This window comes from Cucumis melo, chromosome 4, assembly GCF_025177605.1.
Source record: "Cucumis melo cultivar AY chromosome 4, USDA_Cmelo_AY_1.0, whole genome shotgun sequence".
Taxonomy (NCBI): Eukaryota; Viridiplantae; Streptophyta; class Magnoliopsida; order Cucurbitales; family Cucurbitaceae; genus Cucumis; species Cucumis melo.
In genome coordinates, this window is record NC_066860.1 from 2,615,648 (window position 1) to 2,631,835 (window position 16,188).

Consider the following 16,188-nt stretch of genomic DNA (forward strand, 5'->3'; position numbering starts at 1 on the left):
CTAGACCTTTTGGAGTAAAAAATTTTCAACCCCACAAATGAAGAGAACTCCTCTATTTATAGAGTTCCTGGTGGGCTTTTATGGACTTGAGCCTATTCTGGTCCATTGACCATACCCATGGGCTCAATCACATGGATTTGGGTCATATTTTATTGGTTCAATATAATTAATTTGACCCAATTGTCATAATAACACGTGACATCATTAGAATTGTCCAATTTGTCTTTAAATTTAATTTGGGACACATGTCAATTTTTAGTTAATCCCAAATATAATTATTTTAGTAAATGACGTGGCAATTTGTGATTGGTTCCAAAATTTCTTATTCAACAACTATAATTGAAATTTTAAATGTCATTTTATAAACCACACATTTAATTTTTATATAATTAATTTAAATAATTTTTAAAATAAAAAATTATATTAAAAGTGAATAAAGAAGAAAACTCGTCATTTGGACTATATAGTTCATGGAGATAAATGATGTCTAAGATTAGCTTATTCTCATGCCTAAGTTACAAAACCTTGTACCAAACTAAGTCATGTTTATCCCATATTTATTTCCGTCCCAATTTCCATCTTAATTATCTCAATCCAAACCAACCACTGATGTAGTTTATACAAAACACGTCGATTACATTTTTGTTTCGGCCATGGTGAGTGGTAGGAGACTAAAAAGGAATGTGAATGGTCCAATTGATAGGGTTGGTTTTGATTTTGTGAATGTTGTAGTGAAATAAAATATGATGAATGTGACCTTGAATTAAGGTGTGGTACAATGAAGACAACCTTAACTTTACATGCAAAGATTGAACAAAAGCTTATTTTAGAGAAACAATCAACTTTGAAAATCATTTAAAGTTATGTTTTTAGAATTAAGACTTAGTGTTATTACAGTTTTCTTGTCTTTTTTTAGAAAAAACAGTTATATTTAATCTAAATCAGATTATTCTCCCAACAATTACAATAATCTTTAAAAGTGTATTTGAAAGTGATTTTGACCTAGCTAAAACCACTTTTACTATTTTCAAAATTATTTTTATCTAAAATAATCCTGTTTAATAATAAAATGAAATTGATTTTTTGAAAAATAGAAACAATCCTTTAAACTGATTTTTGCTTCTTTAGTGATAGAAAATCACCTCCAACCTTTTTTAAAAATTTATTAAAAATAGATTAATAAGTTTAGATATTTATTAAAAAGATTTGACCACGACTATCGGTCAAGTTTCGATTACATTTTTTGTAATTGTTGTTGGCAAACTTTCGATGATTGCTTTTCGACAGTTATCACTAGCAAACTTTTGACGACCATTTTTCAATGGTTATCGTTGACAAACTTTCGATGATGGTTTTTTGAAGACGATCGCCAGTCAACCTCTAATTAGTCTCTATAGATTGTTTTTCAATGACTGCTGACGACCATTTTTTTTTTCGCAATTGCTACCAGCCAACCTCTAGTGACTACTCTTCGAAATCATCGTCGATCAATTTTCAACAACTATCTTTTACGACAATTATCAAATAACTTCATGCAACCACTATCGTCATCCTCATATCAACGTTTCCAGTATCAACATCGATCAACTTTCAACAATTGCATTTTAGCACCTAACGTTGAACAACTTCCAATAAATTAGATATTTATTAGGTGACCATATTTCCAACAATCGAGATATTTATTAGGTGACCATATTTCCAACAATCGTTTTTGTCCAACTATCGACATTCGTGTTTCAGTGACCATCATTGACCAACTTCAGCAACCACCGTTACCAACCTCTAATGATCCATTGAACTCTTGGTGGCCAAGTTTTTAATAAAAACATTTTTAAAAAAAAACGTAAAAAAACAAATTAATAAAAAAATATTTATTATAATTAATTGGTTAAATAATTTTAAAATATAAAATATAATTTGATAATTTTAAAATCAATTCTGGAACCAAATATGATAATTCAAAATTATTTTAAGTATTGGAAATTCATTTTTAAAAGTTTGGAACTACTTATCAATTGTATATAAATATATTATTCTAAAAGCACTGACCCTTTTGACGTGCAATCCACGAACCTTAGGTCTAACCGTCTAAGGAGCCATTTGATGTGTAATCTACGCAACATACCTCAATAAGTGACAATATTCCTTCTTTCTCCTAACCACATTCGGTTCATTCAAATAAACATTAGAACAAGATCATAATGTCCACAGTTCAAGATCGTTAAACGGACAGTACTATTACTGTCGTATATGACAAAAACACGGCATCGATTTGCAAAGACAACTCCTAGACGTAAGGTCAAAAACTAATGGATCTAAGCGTGGTAGTAACCGTTATTAACCATCACTGGAAGCCTCTGGTTGCTTTGTTTGTGATATTTTGCAGTTAGGAGTCTGTGGCTATGGCTTCTGGAAGCGGTTGCAGTTCTAAGGATGGTATGTGTGACTTGAGTACTATGTGAGGCGCTGCTCCAAGCAGTTTGTTATCCCTTGAGATTCCGTTCTCGAGGAGGTCGAGGACTTTTCTCACCTCGTTAGCAAGCTCGATTACCATTTCCTCCTCGTGACCTATGGCCATAGACAACAAATGTTTATGTACATAAAAGTCGCAAAACCAAAGACATGTTGCTACAAAGAACTTGGCACTATTTGGGGGATGGGAAGCTCACCTATGTTAAATAATGCCTTTTCTAACATGAAAATATAGTCTCTATTGTTTCCACAAGGCCCAACAGCAGTTGCAATTTGTCTGTTAAATGGGAATGAAGAATAATGAGGAACTAAGGCTTGCACCAAAAAGAATGTTTGGGATGAAATGAAATGACTTTTGAAGTGCAAAAATCTACCTCTTTTTCTTTCTTTTGCTGTACTTAAAAAAAACATCTATTAAAGAACTTGAAAAAATTCCAAACAAACTCTTAAAATACCTAGCCATATCCTCTAATGGAGCAGGGCCCAAGTAGTATTTGTTCACTTCTTTGTCCGGAGTGGACGTGAAACTGCATATAGGAAATAAATCAGTAGCAAGGTCTAAACGAAGTGCATATAGAAGTCAAGACTTTATATCACTTTGATATATTTTTACTCAAATTGCACTAGATAAATGAAAAGGCAAAAGGCACACTGCAAGTTATACATGCAAGTAAACCAAATGCTGACACTTACACAATTACTCCTGTAAGCGCAGGTTCAATAGAGTTTTCTTCCTGAATAAAGAGAAGCAGTAGAACAATGAATGAACTTGAAAGATCAGTTAGAATAAAAGATGGAGAATGCTATGCATAGAATTAAAATGTAGAACCTCCTTCAAATTGGCAATTTGTCAACATGGACTGAGTATAGCATTAAAACCGATTCATAATCTCACCTTGTAAAAGTTAACAAGTGTCTTTTGATCATATTCACATTCTCTATGCTCCAAATACTGCGAATGAGAAAAACAGAGAAAAAATTATCATAACTTCCTAACAATTTGGGAATAAAGTACCAACAGGAAAATTTTGGTCGCAACTTTCCTGTGTAAGACTAAAAACACAAGGAAAAAGGAACAAATGATAATGAAGAAAATCGCATCAGGAGGAATAGAGAAAAGTAGCTGATGTTATGATGTGTTAGACAGTGATTTTGTTTAAAAAATGCACTTCTTTCGTATTCAAATTCACTTCCAGACATGTTTATACTTCTAAACATGATTTCTATACAACCAAAGTTATTTCGAACAATTAAAGAAATGCTTGAGAGTGATTTTGTAATGAAAGTAATCAAACAATTTCAAAATCAATTCCAAACAAGTCTTCTTACTATGCTAATTAACGATCAAGCGTGAAGTTCATAGATAAGACTCTTGCACGACATACATAGAACATGAACATATAAATTTAAAATAAATAAATTCAAAAGGACATTAAATTACCTCCATTGCAGCTCTTTCCCTTTCAGGAGTCCCCCGCACGCAGTAAGCTGCTCCCCACTGACAAAAAGTTTCAGAAAAAAAATGAGTAGCGAGAAGAGAAGAAATAGAGAAATTAAAACTAGCAAACTCAATATTGAACTTATGTAGATCAGTAGTTAATCTTACACAAATAGCTCCTTCTTCCTGTTCCAAAGTAAGAGTCCTAGCAGGATTTTCTGGAGTACCTCTGTGATCAATGCATGCTGGTCCAAAAAATAAAAAATAAAAGTGAAAAAACAAATAAAACTGAATGGATAACTATTGACTATAGGCAATTACATTCACGACATTCTCTTGCTGGATATACGAAACTTACCGAGGTCGAAAACACGCTTATAATCCTTGATATAGCCTATAATTTTCTCATCAAATTCAAATCCTGGATTCCACACCAATGAGCCATACCCAAATACCCAGAACACCATGATTCTAAAACTCCTGGAAAAAGGAAAAATATAACCGTCAAGATCAATGATAATGAGATGCAACAGCAATATTACATTCTCATCGTTAACACACACATACACACCCCTCCCCCCACCAAAAAAAAAAAAAAAACAACAAATTCCCTGTGCTAAGATAATCCCATTGGTAGGATGAAATGATTTCACGTATCTCCGAATCAGAAATCGAAATGCATAGTGAACGAGCATGAAGAAAAGAGTAATTACTAGTAAAAAAAAAATTACAGGATAATATTTCTGAAATCGCCATGAATGGTCTATAATTAGTCCAATAACGCATTCGTTTTTAATTCCTAAACTTAGAAATAGAAAATTAAAATCTGTTCAAGTATGATACAATCAAACCCGCATTGCATCACAAATGAATCAAGTAACGCCAAAAAATTAAACCCGAAAGTCCCCGATCAAACAACAAACGACATGGTAAAAATAAACGAGATAATTTCTCAAAGAAAAGAACGTGGTATATAAAGATGAAGAGATTTAAATTCTTACGCAAAGATCCGAAAACTTTTCCCGGAAAACGAGAGAGATTTTTTTTTCTTTTTCTTCTTCTTTTTGGTCTGATCTAGTGAACAATGCGAAGCACAAAGGAAGAGAAAATGAAGGAAAAATCAAAGAGCAGAGAGAAATGGGGAGGAATTTAGGGTTTTAGCTTCGAAACTTGAGAGTGGTTGAGTTCTGTGTTCTTCCTCCCTCTTGGTTTCTCTATCTCTTCTCTCACTTCCAGAGAAATGGTAAATTTTTTCTCTTTTTTTCTGGAGAGGAAGAAAATGAATGAACGTTGTGAATGTCTTTTATAGTACTCACGAAGATGATGATGAAGCGAAGAAACTACAACTTCGCCCACGGGAGTTGGGAGTTGGTACCACATGTGTGCCACGTCAGCAGCTGAAATTTGTACGACAGGCACGAACGACGACGTATAGATTATATTATCCGTTTCCGTCCGCGTATGACTTGTTAATTAATTAGTAACGTGTATGACGGATTCTGTCAAGATTCTTTATTTCCTACCTCTTAATTTGGTTGTATTACATATTTGGCCTCCATTTTTTTAAAAAGGATAGTTTGTCAATTCTTTTTATTTTTAGAAAAAAAAACTCTTTAAAAAAAAATACATTTTTTACATAATTATTGAGATGGAGTTTGAACCTCTTGTCTCTTGAATGAAAAATTATGTTAACTATTATTAAACTAAATTTAAGAAAAATATTTTTTAATTTTAGGTTTGATTTCATTTTGTCTATAAAATTTTAAATATTATATATTTAATTTTAAAATTTTGAATTTGGTTTGGATTTAATATGCCATTATGTTACCATTTTTACACTTGAAAATTAGTAAAACTTAATTAATTATAATTATTTCAAGGGTTTTGTTAAGAACAATAAAAGAATAAAAACTAAGACAAGAACTGGACAAAAACTCATTATGTATATACTTGTAAAATTATGGTGTGAATATGTTAATTTTGATAAATGTAACAAAACACCAAATTATTTACGACCTAACAAAACTCATTTTTCAAATATTCCATTTTTCAAATATTTCAGGTTTGTTTTCTCATTTTTTTTCTCTTCCATGCGATTTATTTCATCGTCTTCTCCATTGTTGCGATTTCTTTCATCGTCTTTCATTCTTTTTTTTTATACGTGGTTTAAATTTGGAACGATCCTATAAAAAATATTAGACAATTCAAATGTAGAAAAATAATTAAAAAAAATCATTTAGCCAATCTAAATGACTAAATTTACATGTATCATGTAACAAAATTAAACGATATAATTGAAAAAATAAATTGTAACCAAATATAAACAACTTAAACAATAGCCAAATCTAAAATATTATCTGTCAAATATATTACGACGTCGTTGACGATGTATTTTTTGTATTTTTCACTATGACCGTGTGGACTTTTCAATTTTTTTAATTGTATAAATATTTTATTGCTTTGTTATATTTTAAAAAAAAAATATTTCGAGCAAATATTTATTGAAAAATCAAAATAAAAATTGTAAATTTTGAAGATAGAGATTAAGCGAAAAATAGACCCAAAACATAACCACCAAACCGACATTTCTTCCTTTCTTTTTAATATACATTATATTCTATCTCTAAACTTCTCACAGTAATTAATATATTTCTGAATTTTACATTTTTCATTATCTTAAAATACAAACTTTCTACTATATATATATATATATATATATAATTTAACTTTGGAAAATATTTAATTGAGTCGAGAACATCACGTACTTTCTAAGCATAAAATTGAAATTTTGTTGGATTCTTTTAAATGTAAAATGTAGTTATACATTGATAGATAATCAAATAGTTTTCTAATACAACAAATATAGAATATATTAGATACAAAATTTGAAAATTTATAGATCATAGATAATTTAAACTTCATGAATTTATTAGATGTCCAATATAAAAGAAACATTTGAAATTTTAGAAGTTAAATAGAAAAATTTTGAGGCTAAACTCGTCATTTCACATTTGAAATTTTTTGTGGTGTTCAATTCATTGCTTGGCTATTCTTCCGAAATCCTATAAAAGAAATTGTTAAAAATGGCAAATTTGACAAAATATTTACTAACATATAGTAAAATTTCGGATTCTATCGATGATAGACACTGACATGCTTCTAATAAAAGTCTATCGGTGTCTATCATTGATATAATCTAAAATTTTACTATATATTGTAAATATTGCGATCTATCATTGTCTACAATGATAGATACTAATATAGAAGCTTATCATTTTTTACTATTATTGATATAATCCAAAATTTTACTATATATTATAAATATTTTAGATTGTTTTACTGTATTTAGAAATTTCTTAGGAAGGAAGAAATAAAAAAGAAAAATAAACATATAGTTTAAATTACAACTAGATTTGTAAGCCTCCAAAATTTCCAATAACTTTTACATGAGTAACAAGTACTTAAATTTTTTTTTAAAGAAAATGAATAACAATCTCTTAAACGTTTAAAGCCATTTTTTTTCCTAACATATCCTAAAAAACTAAAATTTTTAAAAGATTAATTTATTTATAGATGTAGATTTGAATTAATTCTTATTTTTGTTAAAATTTGAAAGTTTAAATATTAAGGTTGTTTGGTAAATATATTGTTTTTAGAAAAATTTATACACTACCTTTACCAACTTTCTTTCTTCGTTATCAATATTCTGTCAATTGTATAAAAAAACAAGTCAGATTTTGAAAATTAAAAAAATAGCTCTCAAAAATTTGTTTTTGTTTTTGAAAATTCGCTAAGACTAAAACTAATATATTAAATTACAAATCATTGTAAGAGAGGGAGGAAAAAAAACTTAGTTTTAGAAAAATAAAAACAGAAATTTGGAAGACATATTTAGTAACTCAATTACATTTTAGTTTTTTGTTTGTGAAAATTAATTCAAAAAACAAGTGTGTTTAGTAACTAAGTCACTTTTTTCTTTAACAAAAATCTTATTTTCAAAATTATAAAAAAAAATTAAAAAAACACATTTTGTTTTCAAAAACAGAAAACAAACTCTAAAACTCATTTGCTAAGTGTATATAGTTTTGATTTTAATAAAAAAAAAATTTAAAAACCATAAAAAAAAACTGAAAAGACTATAAAACGAACCAAAATAATTAAAAAGGACCTAAAATTTTAAAACTACACCCAAAGTAAAATATTTTTTAAAAAATTGTCATTAATAACAAAATATTAAAATTAAGGATTAATTTTGTTATATTTTATAAATAATTTGAAAATTTTCTAACTTAAGAATAAAAAAGTGGAAAAGTGGTTTTTGTTTGGCATGATGGAGGTAGGAAAAGAGAATCTAAATGGACCACGATAGAGAATGAAAGGAAATAGTGGGTTGTGAATCTGAAACTTATCCCTTTGTAAATACTCACGATTGGAGATTCCCATCATTTTTCTTTTTCTTTTTCCTACTCGGCTTCCTAAGATTCTCTCTTTCCCCCAAGTTTTGTCATTTCAACGACACTTGGCTTTCCTAACTATTTTGATGCCGATTTTTAGTTTTATACCCACTAATTTATTTTTAAAAAAATTGACTTTGTTGTTCATCTTTACTTTCAAATTTAGCTTGTTTTAAAAATTCTTCTAATGTAGCCAACAAAACTGAGATTTGTAGGTTTGATTTCCATAAACCATAAACAAAAAGAAAATAACTGTTAAACGAGATCGTGGTTTTCTTGTTTTTATTTCTATCGAATAGAGGGTTGTTTTTTCAAAAGAAAATAGAAAAAATTGTAGGCTTAATTTAAAGAAAAAAACAAATACAAGCCAAACATTTATATTTAGTCTTATGTTTTTTAAAATTTATTCTTGTTCCTCTCAAATTATTATTATTATTGTTATTATTTTATTATTAACTTTTGGAAAATTGTCAGAAATGGTAAATTTTTTTGACAAAATATAGTAAAATTTCATATTTATTAATAACAGACATTGATATACACTGATAAAAATATCAGTGATATTGATAGGCAATGATAAAAGTTTATCAGTTTCTAATAAAATTTAAAATTTTACTATATTTTATAAATATTTTAGTTTATTTATTATATTTAAAAATATTTTTTTAAGTTTTCAAACCTTGAATTAATACTATATTAGAAAATAATCCTAAAGAGCAAGAGAAGAGGGGGAGAGAGAGAGGTAGTCTTTAGATGCATGATTTTCAAAAAAGCCAAATTAATAAAATGGTTATAAATTAACCAAAACTTTAGAAATCACACAATCCCATTTTGGTGAACCATTTTCCTTTTTCTGCTTACACAAATGATTTTTAAATTAAACACCCAATCTTTTTAAAAGGGAAAAAATATTTATACTATATAAAACAATTTTAAAAATGGAAAAAGCTCACAGACCCATCATAAAAAATATAAAAAATATCTCATCATCAATGTGTTTAATATATTAGGTATACTGATCGTTTAGATTTGAATATTGTTTGATACACAATCGTTTAAATTTATTTTTTCAATTCTACGTTTAGCTTGGTTACTTAATTGTTTAATTAATTGACTTACACGATCTTTTATGGTTACTTCAAATCTAAACAATTTTTTTTTTTCAAAATTTGGTACACATGTAACTAGTAGTCTATTATATTTCGGAAAGTTTTCCATTAAACACCATATTACGTAAAAAGCACCTCAACAAAATTCATAACCTTAATTCATTTCATAATGACAACAATAAATATAACAAGATTCACCCAAAAAAAACAACTCCATTAATGCTAAAATTTTTATTAAATTTTGTGAAAACAAAACCGTACGGCAATGAATTAAGCTTGGTTCAATGAATCTGGACACTTTAATTCAATGAAAAAAATCGTTGTTATTAATAGAGTCTTCATTGCCTCACCTGCAATTGAGTCTGTGGCCTCAATTTAATATTCTCCCTAAAAGTGGGTGGAATCAATTATATGGATTTTATTATAGGACAGAGTACAAAATACACTCTTTTTTTTTTTTTTTTTTTTTTTCCGATGTTTGAAGTTTGTGTTTATTTGATTTTATAAAGTTAAAAAGAAAAATACTTTAATTCTTTGAGGTTTGAAAAATGCTTTAAAATGGTCCTGAAGTTAACAAATTGATGCGGTATATCAAGTTGACAAATTTCTTGCTCATTTTTTATTTTTTTTTCCAAAATGAAATGGATAAATTTTGTTCCACTTTCCTTTCTCCTCTTTCAGATTTCTCTCTCCCCTCATCATGAATCTTCCTGTAACATGGAGAGGAAGCTCTCTCTCTCTCACACAGATATGCCCAAAAGACCCTTCTACATGTACACCCTACACTCAACACACATTAAGAGAAGGACGTACTAATTAAAAGACATGAAAAGAAAAGGAGAGCAAAAAGAATAATCTGCAGGGAGAACAAAAAACTAAGATGTGGAAAAAGATTAAGAAAAATGAAGAAGAAGAAAATCGAAGAACTTGGTAAATGGGGGTGGTTTTTGCTTCTCCATCACCCCAAAAGGAGAAAATAAACAAGTGGGTTTTCTTTTGTTGTTTTATTTTATTTTTTCCTATACTTCTTGCCATACTCAGTTCCTCCTTGCTTATCATCTTTGAACTTTAAACCCTAAATCAAGTTCAATGATCAGATTCGAAATATATTGAGACACTTGACTATGATTATACTTAAAATTTAAGTCATGTCTTAATTAAGTCACATTTGCATCTTTACGAGATGGAGCACTTTTCAAATATTCTCTTGGTTGCAATTCGTGGAGGGTTTGAAGTCCAAAGATCAAACGTTTGCAAAAGCCATGAAAAATAAAAGATAAGAGGAGAATGGGTGTGGAAATTACACCTCATCTAGCTTGCAAACTCAACATGCTACTTCATTTTTTCGTTAGTCATTTATCAGTAAAATTAACTTAGGAACCATTTCAAAGTATTTTTCAAATTGAGGGACTAAAGTATCTTTCTCTAAATTTCATTGACTAAAGAGATAGTAACATCAAATTTTAGGGATAAAAAGTGTGTTTTATCATAGGATAAATGATATTTATTAATAAAATATTAATATCTATGTATATTTTTTAAGGTACGTTGTACCAATCTTAACGCATCATATGTTAAGAAAAAGTTTGACACGTGATAAATTCAATTAAATAGTTAAGATATGTACGAATTTTTGTCTAATGTTAATGTATTTGAGTTCTCTTTTTCTTTTTAGTTTAGAACTTGTTTAATAGATAATTTAAAAACATAAATTTGAAAACAAAGGATTATATAAAAACATAATTATATTTTGTATTTTTTTTATATGAGTTTGTTGGCAGATTCATAAATTGAATTATAGTTTTAAAAAATGTTGAAAAATAATCGATTGTTTTCAAATTTTTAAGATGTATTTTTTAGTCCGAACTAAAAAAAAGAAGATTTATAAAGTTTTAAAAATATTTTATGTTTATCTTTTAAAAAATAATTATAAGATATTTAAAATTTTAAAAAAATAATTTTGGGAAATATGATTTTTAGAAGTTATTCTCCTAGTTTAAAATATCATACAATTATTTAAAATAAAAATATAAAGTAATTTGAGGGGTATTTTTAAAAACTTACAAACTAAAAAGATATATTTTGAAAACTCGGAGTTCAAATAAGTCCATTCTTATAAATTTAAGACTAAAAAAGCTTATTTTTAAAACTCAGACACCAGATGTACAAATTCATCCAAACCTAGGGACTAAAATGTTTGTTTGTTTTTTTTAAAATACCACAATTTATATTTTAAATATCATAATTTATGTGTGATAAATCAAGATAGATTACTATTTACTCTATTACTATATAATAGACATGTACTATCGTAATGATAGAGGTCCATCGTGTAAATAGATTATAATATTTTGTTATATTTAAAAACAACGAAAAAGATAATTATAATTATCGTTAGATGAAGGTACAAATTTGTGTTTTTCTTAAGATGGGGACTCGGTGCTTTCCAGAAACTCAACTTGGGAGGCAAGTTGGCCATTGCATATCAACAATGAAAACAGTCTAGGAAATTCCAAACTTTGGGGACCTCTTGCAGCCACCGGCCGGACTCCGGACAGGAGTTTAGTTTGTAATTGATATCATATATTTTGGTTTGTTTTACTTTTTTGCTATGATTATCAAAAAATAGATGCTATATTAAGAATTATGACTTTCACTTCAAAATTTAACTATTTAATTGATTCATAAGAAAAAAAAACAAAAGAAAAAGTCATTTGCGATTTTTCTTCTTAAGCAAATTAAGCTCAAATAAAATTCGATAACTTAGTGAGAATCATGAGACAATGAGTGATAAAATAATCTCATCTTGTCCTATGATAAAAATTAGGTAATACTTACATATATTTTAAAAAGATAAACTATTCTCGTATATTTTTTTTATCATCAATCACTTAAGAATATATTAAATTGTTTTAAAAAATGAAAAAATAAATTTCACTCCCTGGTAAGTTATGATTAAATAATTTGGTGGAACGTACAAATATAGATAATGCACAAGATGCATCTATTTATTTTTTTGAAAAAATGGATAATGGTTTTGAGTGTTCAATGATGAATTCTTAATTTAGTTTAAATGCTAAATATGGCTCAAATGCATGTGGTGAACCTATGAGTCTAATTTATTGATTAACTAGGCCCAAGCCCAAACCTATGCGAGAAGAGTAATTCTATTCATTTATGGGGGAGAGAATTTTTTTTTCAAAAGGTTTATCGAGAATTCAAAGATACAAGTAGACATTTAATCGAGAGAGAATTAGATGATCAAATACTAAAAAACGAACTGCCTTGCACAAACTCAACATAAACACAAATTTAGTTCTACGAAACATGTTTATTCGAAAACCTCACGTGAACGTTATCATATAAAAGATTTCTTTATATATATATTTTTTATTAATTATGCAAATTAAGTAAGACGAAAATGAGAAGTCTTTTAAATCTCTCAAATTAGAAGAAGAAGAAGAGATGGGAACAAAATTCGTTACAACATATAATTTGAATGTCGAATACACATTTTTCAGGTGGGAAATACCCATTAAAATGTTACTTTGTGAACATTCTTGAACAAAAAGTGATATTTTTTAAAGACAAAAGTGATTCCAAAACTATATATATATATATAAATTTAAAGGTGCAAAGTCACTAAACTTTAAATGAAAAAGAATTTAAAATTTAAAATCGAGTGCGAAAGTGTGCGTTAGAATTTAGAAACCCGAGGGGAATGGGGGTTTGTGATTTCTTCATTTCCACCGCGAAGCCGAAGATTGGGCATCGAATGCGAACGGGCAGTGCAGAAAAGCTATGGCTTCCACTTCCTATGGATTTGGTAAAGTGAAACTCAAACAACTGAAAATTCTTCAAGCATTGCATTATCATCCTCATTGTTACAAGTTATTTTGCAATTTCCATCACTTTTCAACTTTTTACACACTCATTTCTGTTCTACTTCGATTCACTTCTAAATTCGAGGCTATCAGCGTTTAATCTGGTTGATATCATTTGATTCGTCATTTATTGTTGATCGAATCAACGCTGTTTCAGTTTCATCTCATAAATTTATGGTTTATTGTGTTTATACTACAAAATGGCGTTTGATTTTGCATTGTCTAATGTTGCATGTATCGTAGGTAGAGCATTTGGATTTGAAATAGAGGGTTGAAGGATTTCGGAACTCGAAACGACGAACATTTGAGTGTGAAATGAAGAAGGAAAACGCTGGTAACCGTGGATCGGGGGTTTCAGGTTCTCGTCGGACGCGTTCTCAGATAGCAGTAGCGCCGGGTTGGACGGCGGCGGATTGTCTTGTTCTTGTTAATGTGATTGCGGCTGTGGAGGCTGATTGTTTGAAAGCTTTGTCTAGCTATCAGAAATGGAAGATTGTTGCAGAGAACTGCACGTCTTTGGATGTGGTTCGGACTTCGAATCAGTGCAGGAGAAAGTGGGATTGTCTATTGATTGAACATGATGTTATCAAGCAATGGGAGTTAAAGATGCCGGATGATGATTCTTATTGGCGTTTGGCGAGTGGAAGGAGAAAAGAATTGGGACTTCCTGAAAATTTTGATGAGGAGCTGTTCAAAGCAATTGATAATGTCGCATCAATGAGGGCAAATCAGTCGGATACGGAGTCCGATACTGATCCGGAGGCTGCTATTGAGAACGCTAATGAAATTGCAGAGCCGGGTATGGTACTTTACTTCCCACAGTGCTTAGAGATAAAATTTTCATATGAATTTGTCCTCTCTATACTTTCTTTGAATACACTCGGCACTAATCATTCTTTTACTTTTGGTCTAGTAGTGAACAAGGGCCGTGGAAGTATAAAAAGCTTAGAGGGAATGAGTTCAAAGTCATGGTGAATACCTAATTAAGATTTAATATCCTATGACAACCAAATGCAGTAGGGTAAAATGCTTATCTATGAGAATAGTACAGATTTTAGTAAAAAAACAAACCATTTTTTTGCTTCACTTAATGACTTCCCCTGGATGCACAAAACGAACTAGCTGTATGACAGTATGAATCATGAACATGATCCAAGAAGGGGATTTGATATCCCGGTTAAATATTTTTTCTTTTTCTGTTTCTTCATCAACGATTGAGGAAATTCAGAAACATTTGTTGTTTAGTTCTTATTCTTAATGCTATGAAATTAATCGGAATACGAAGAAATACCTTTATTTCTTGTTCTTGGCAATAAATCCTGAGAAAGACGATTAATGTTTCATCTTTTACGAGCTCTTCAAAGTTACGGAAGCATTGCCTTTGGACCTTTTTATCCAGCCAGTTGTGGGGATGACTGAATTAAACAGTAAATTAAATCTAAAAAAACTGCAAGGACAGAGTGGTTTGACTACTTCAGAATCTCAGATACAGGGCCTGCCTCGAACATTTCATGAATATGTAATTTTTTTGTATCTAGAAATCATTTGCAAACAAATCTAAATAAAACCTTCAAATGTTAAGCAGCGAATTGAAGGGTAGAGCGGTGAGGCATTATGTTAAAAAGAATAACTCATGTCGGTTTCATAGCTGTTCTAGGGTCTAGATTGTTTGGTTCTTTTCCTTGATCCGTTAGGGGCAATTTGAACTTAGTATTCTGCTGGTGCTAACTTGTATCATGCTAGACCTGATAAGATGGGATTTCCTTTCAGGATTATTTTGGCATCCTAATTTTCTCATGGGTATGAAAGTCATTCATAAGGCTTAATGTAAATTTTTTTGAAACAAAAAGAGTTTGTTGACAAAAATGTCATAACTGTCTAAATTGCTTTGAAGCAACTTCTAATGTGTAGAGATGGATCTTATAATTGCCGTCTTCAAATTAATTCAATAACATCGGTCTTTTTCTTCTTTCTGATTTTGTCACTCCAGGGCCTAAAAGGCAAAGACGTCGTTCAATGTCTAAAAGCAATCAAGCTCTTGAGAAGTCTCCGGAATGTGAGAGAAATCAGGCACTTGAGATATCTTTAGAATGTAAAGAAGTAGAAGATGGAGGCGAAGGAGAAGGAGAAGAAGTAAAAGAAAAACCTCTATTAAGCTCTCCAGAACTAGAGTCTCAAGAATACTACATCAAAAGCAACGAATCAAAGGTGACTGATGATGTCGAACCCAAAGAGCAAATGATGGAAAAGTTTTTGCTTGAAAATGCTGAAAAAGTTCAAGCAATTGTGTCTGAGAATGCAGAATATACAACTTCTGATGAAAAGTGTAACAAGGACCAAACTAATTTGGTAAGGCATCAAGGGAGCAAGCTTATCAGATGCCTTGGAGATATTCTCAACACTATTAACGATCTCCGTGGCCTGCTCAAAGATTGTGACTGACTCTCGTTAGAAGAATCTTGGTTTTCATTAACCCACCAAGTAAGAGTTTCTCTCCAATGGTATCTTCAACTCCTAGTGTAGATGTTTGTTTAAATCATTTTGTTAGCATGTCTTGGGAAATTGACAATTTGATGACATGTTACACTTTTGAATCTCATCTGTTCTCATAGAGGCAAAGCGTCAAGTTGGCCGTGTAAGCAACGGTAAAACGTTGTCGACATTTTCCAGGTTATAGATAGAAAACCCAACCTAATGTTTATTTATGAAAATCTCTTTTTGTTCTTTTTTCTAAGACCAATAGGTTCTCTTTTTCATGAATTACAAGAAAAATACCACAAAACTCCAAACTAGAAACATTAAACTATGTTGTGCTATCACCCTTTGTTGGA

General features: G+C 29.8%; 2 protein-coding genes across 2 annotated transcripts; one reads left to right on the forward strand and one right to left on the reverse strand.

Moving 5' to 3' along the window:
* Nucleotides 1–2,130: 2,130 nt before the first annotated feature.
* Nucleotides 2,131–5,193, reverse strand: LOC103503734 (gamma-glutamylcyclotransferase 2-1). The gene is made up of 9 exons (XM_008468056.3): nt 4,912–5,193; nt 4,269–4,390; nt 4,079–4,155; nt 3,914–3,970; nt 3,368–3,424; nt 3,166–3,206; nt 2,928–2,999; nt 2,670–2,749; nt 2,131–2,568 (listed from the first exon to the last, which is right to left on the reverse strand). The coding sequence occupies exons 2-9, from the start codon at nt 4,375–4,377 to the stop codon at nt 2,387–2,389; spliced, it is 675 nt and encodes a 224-aa protein (XP_008466278.1). The 5' UTR covers nt 4,378–4,390; nt 4,912–5,193; the 3' UTR covers nt 2,131–2,386.
* A 7,941-nt stretch (nt 5,194–13,134) lies between these two features.
* LOC103503736 (trihelix transcription factor ASR3) lies at nt 13,135–16,087 on the forward strand. Its single transcript, XM_008468059.3, has 3 exons — nt 13,135–13,299; nt 13,601–14,156; nt 15,348–16,087. The coding sequence occupies exons 2-3, from the start codon at nt 13,673–13,675 to the stop codon at nt 15,797–15,799; spliced, it is 936 nt and encodes a 311-aa protein (XP_008466281.2). The 5' UTR covers nt 13,135–13,299; nt 13,601–13,672; the 3' UTR covers nt 15,800–16,087.
* The last annotated feature ends 101 nt before the right edge of the window (nt 16,088–16,188 follow it).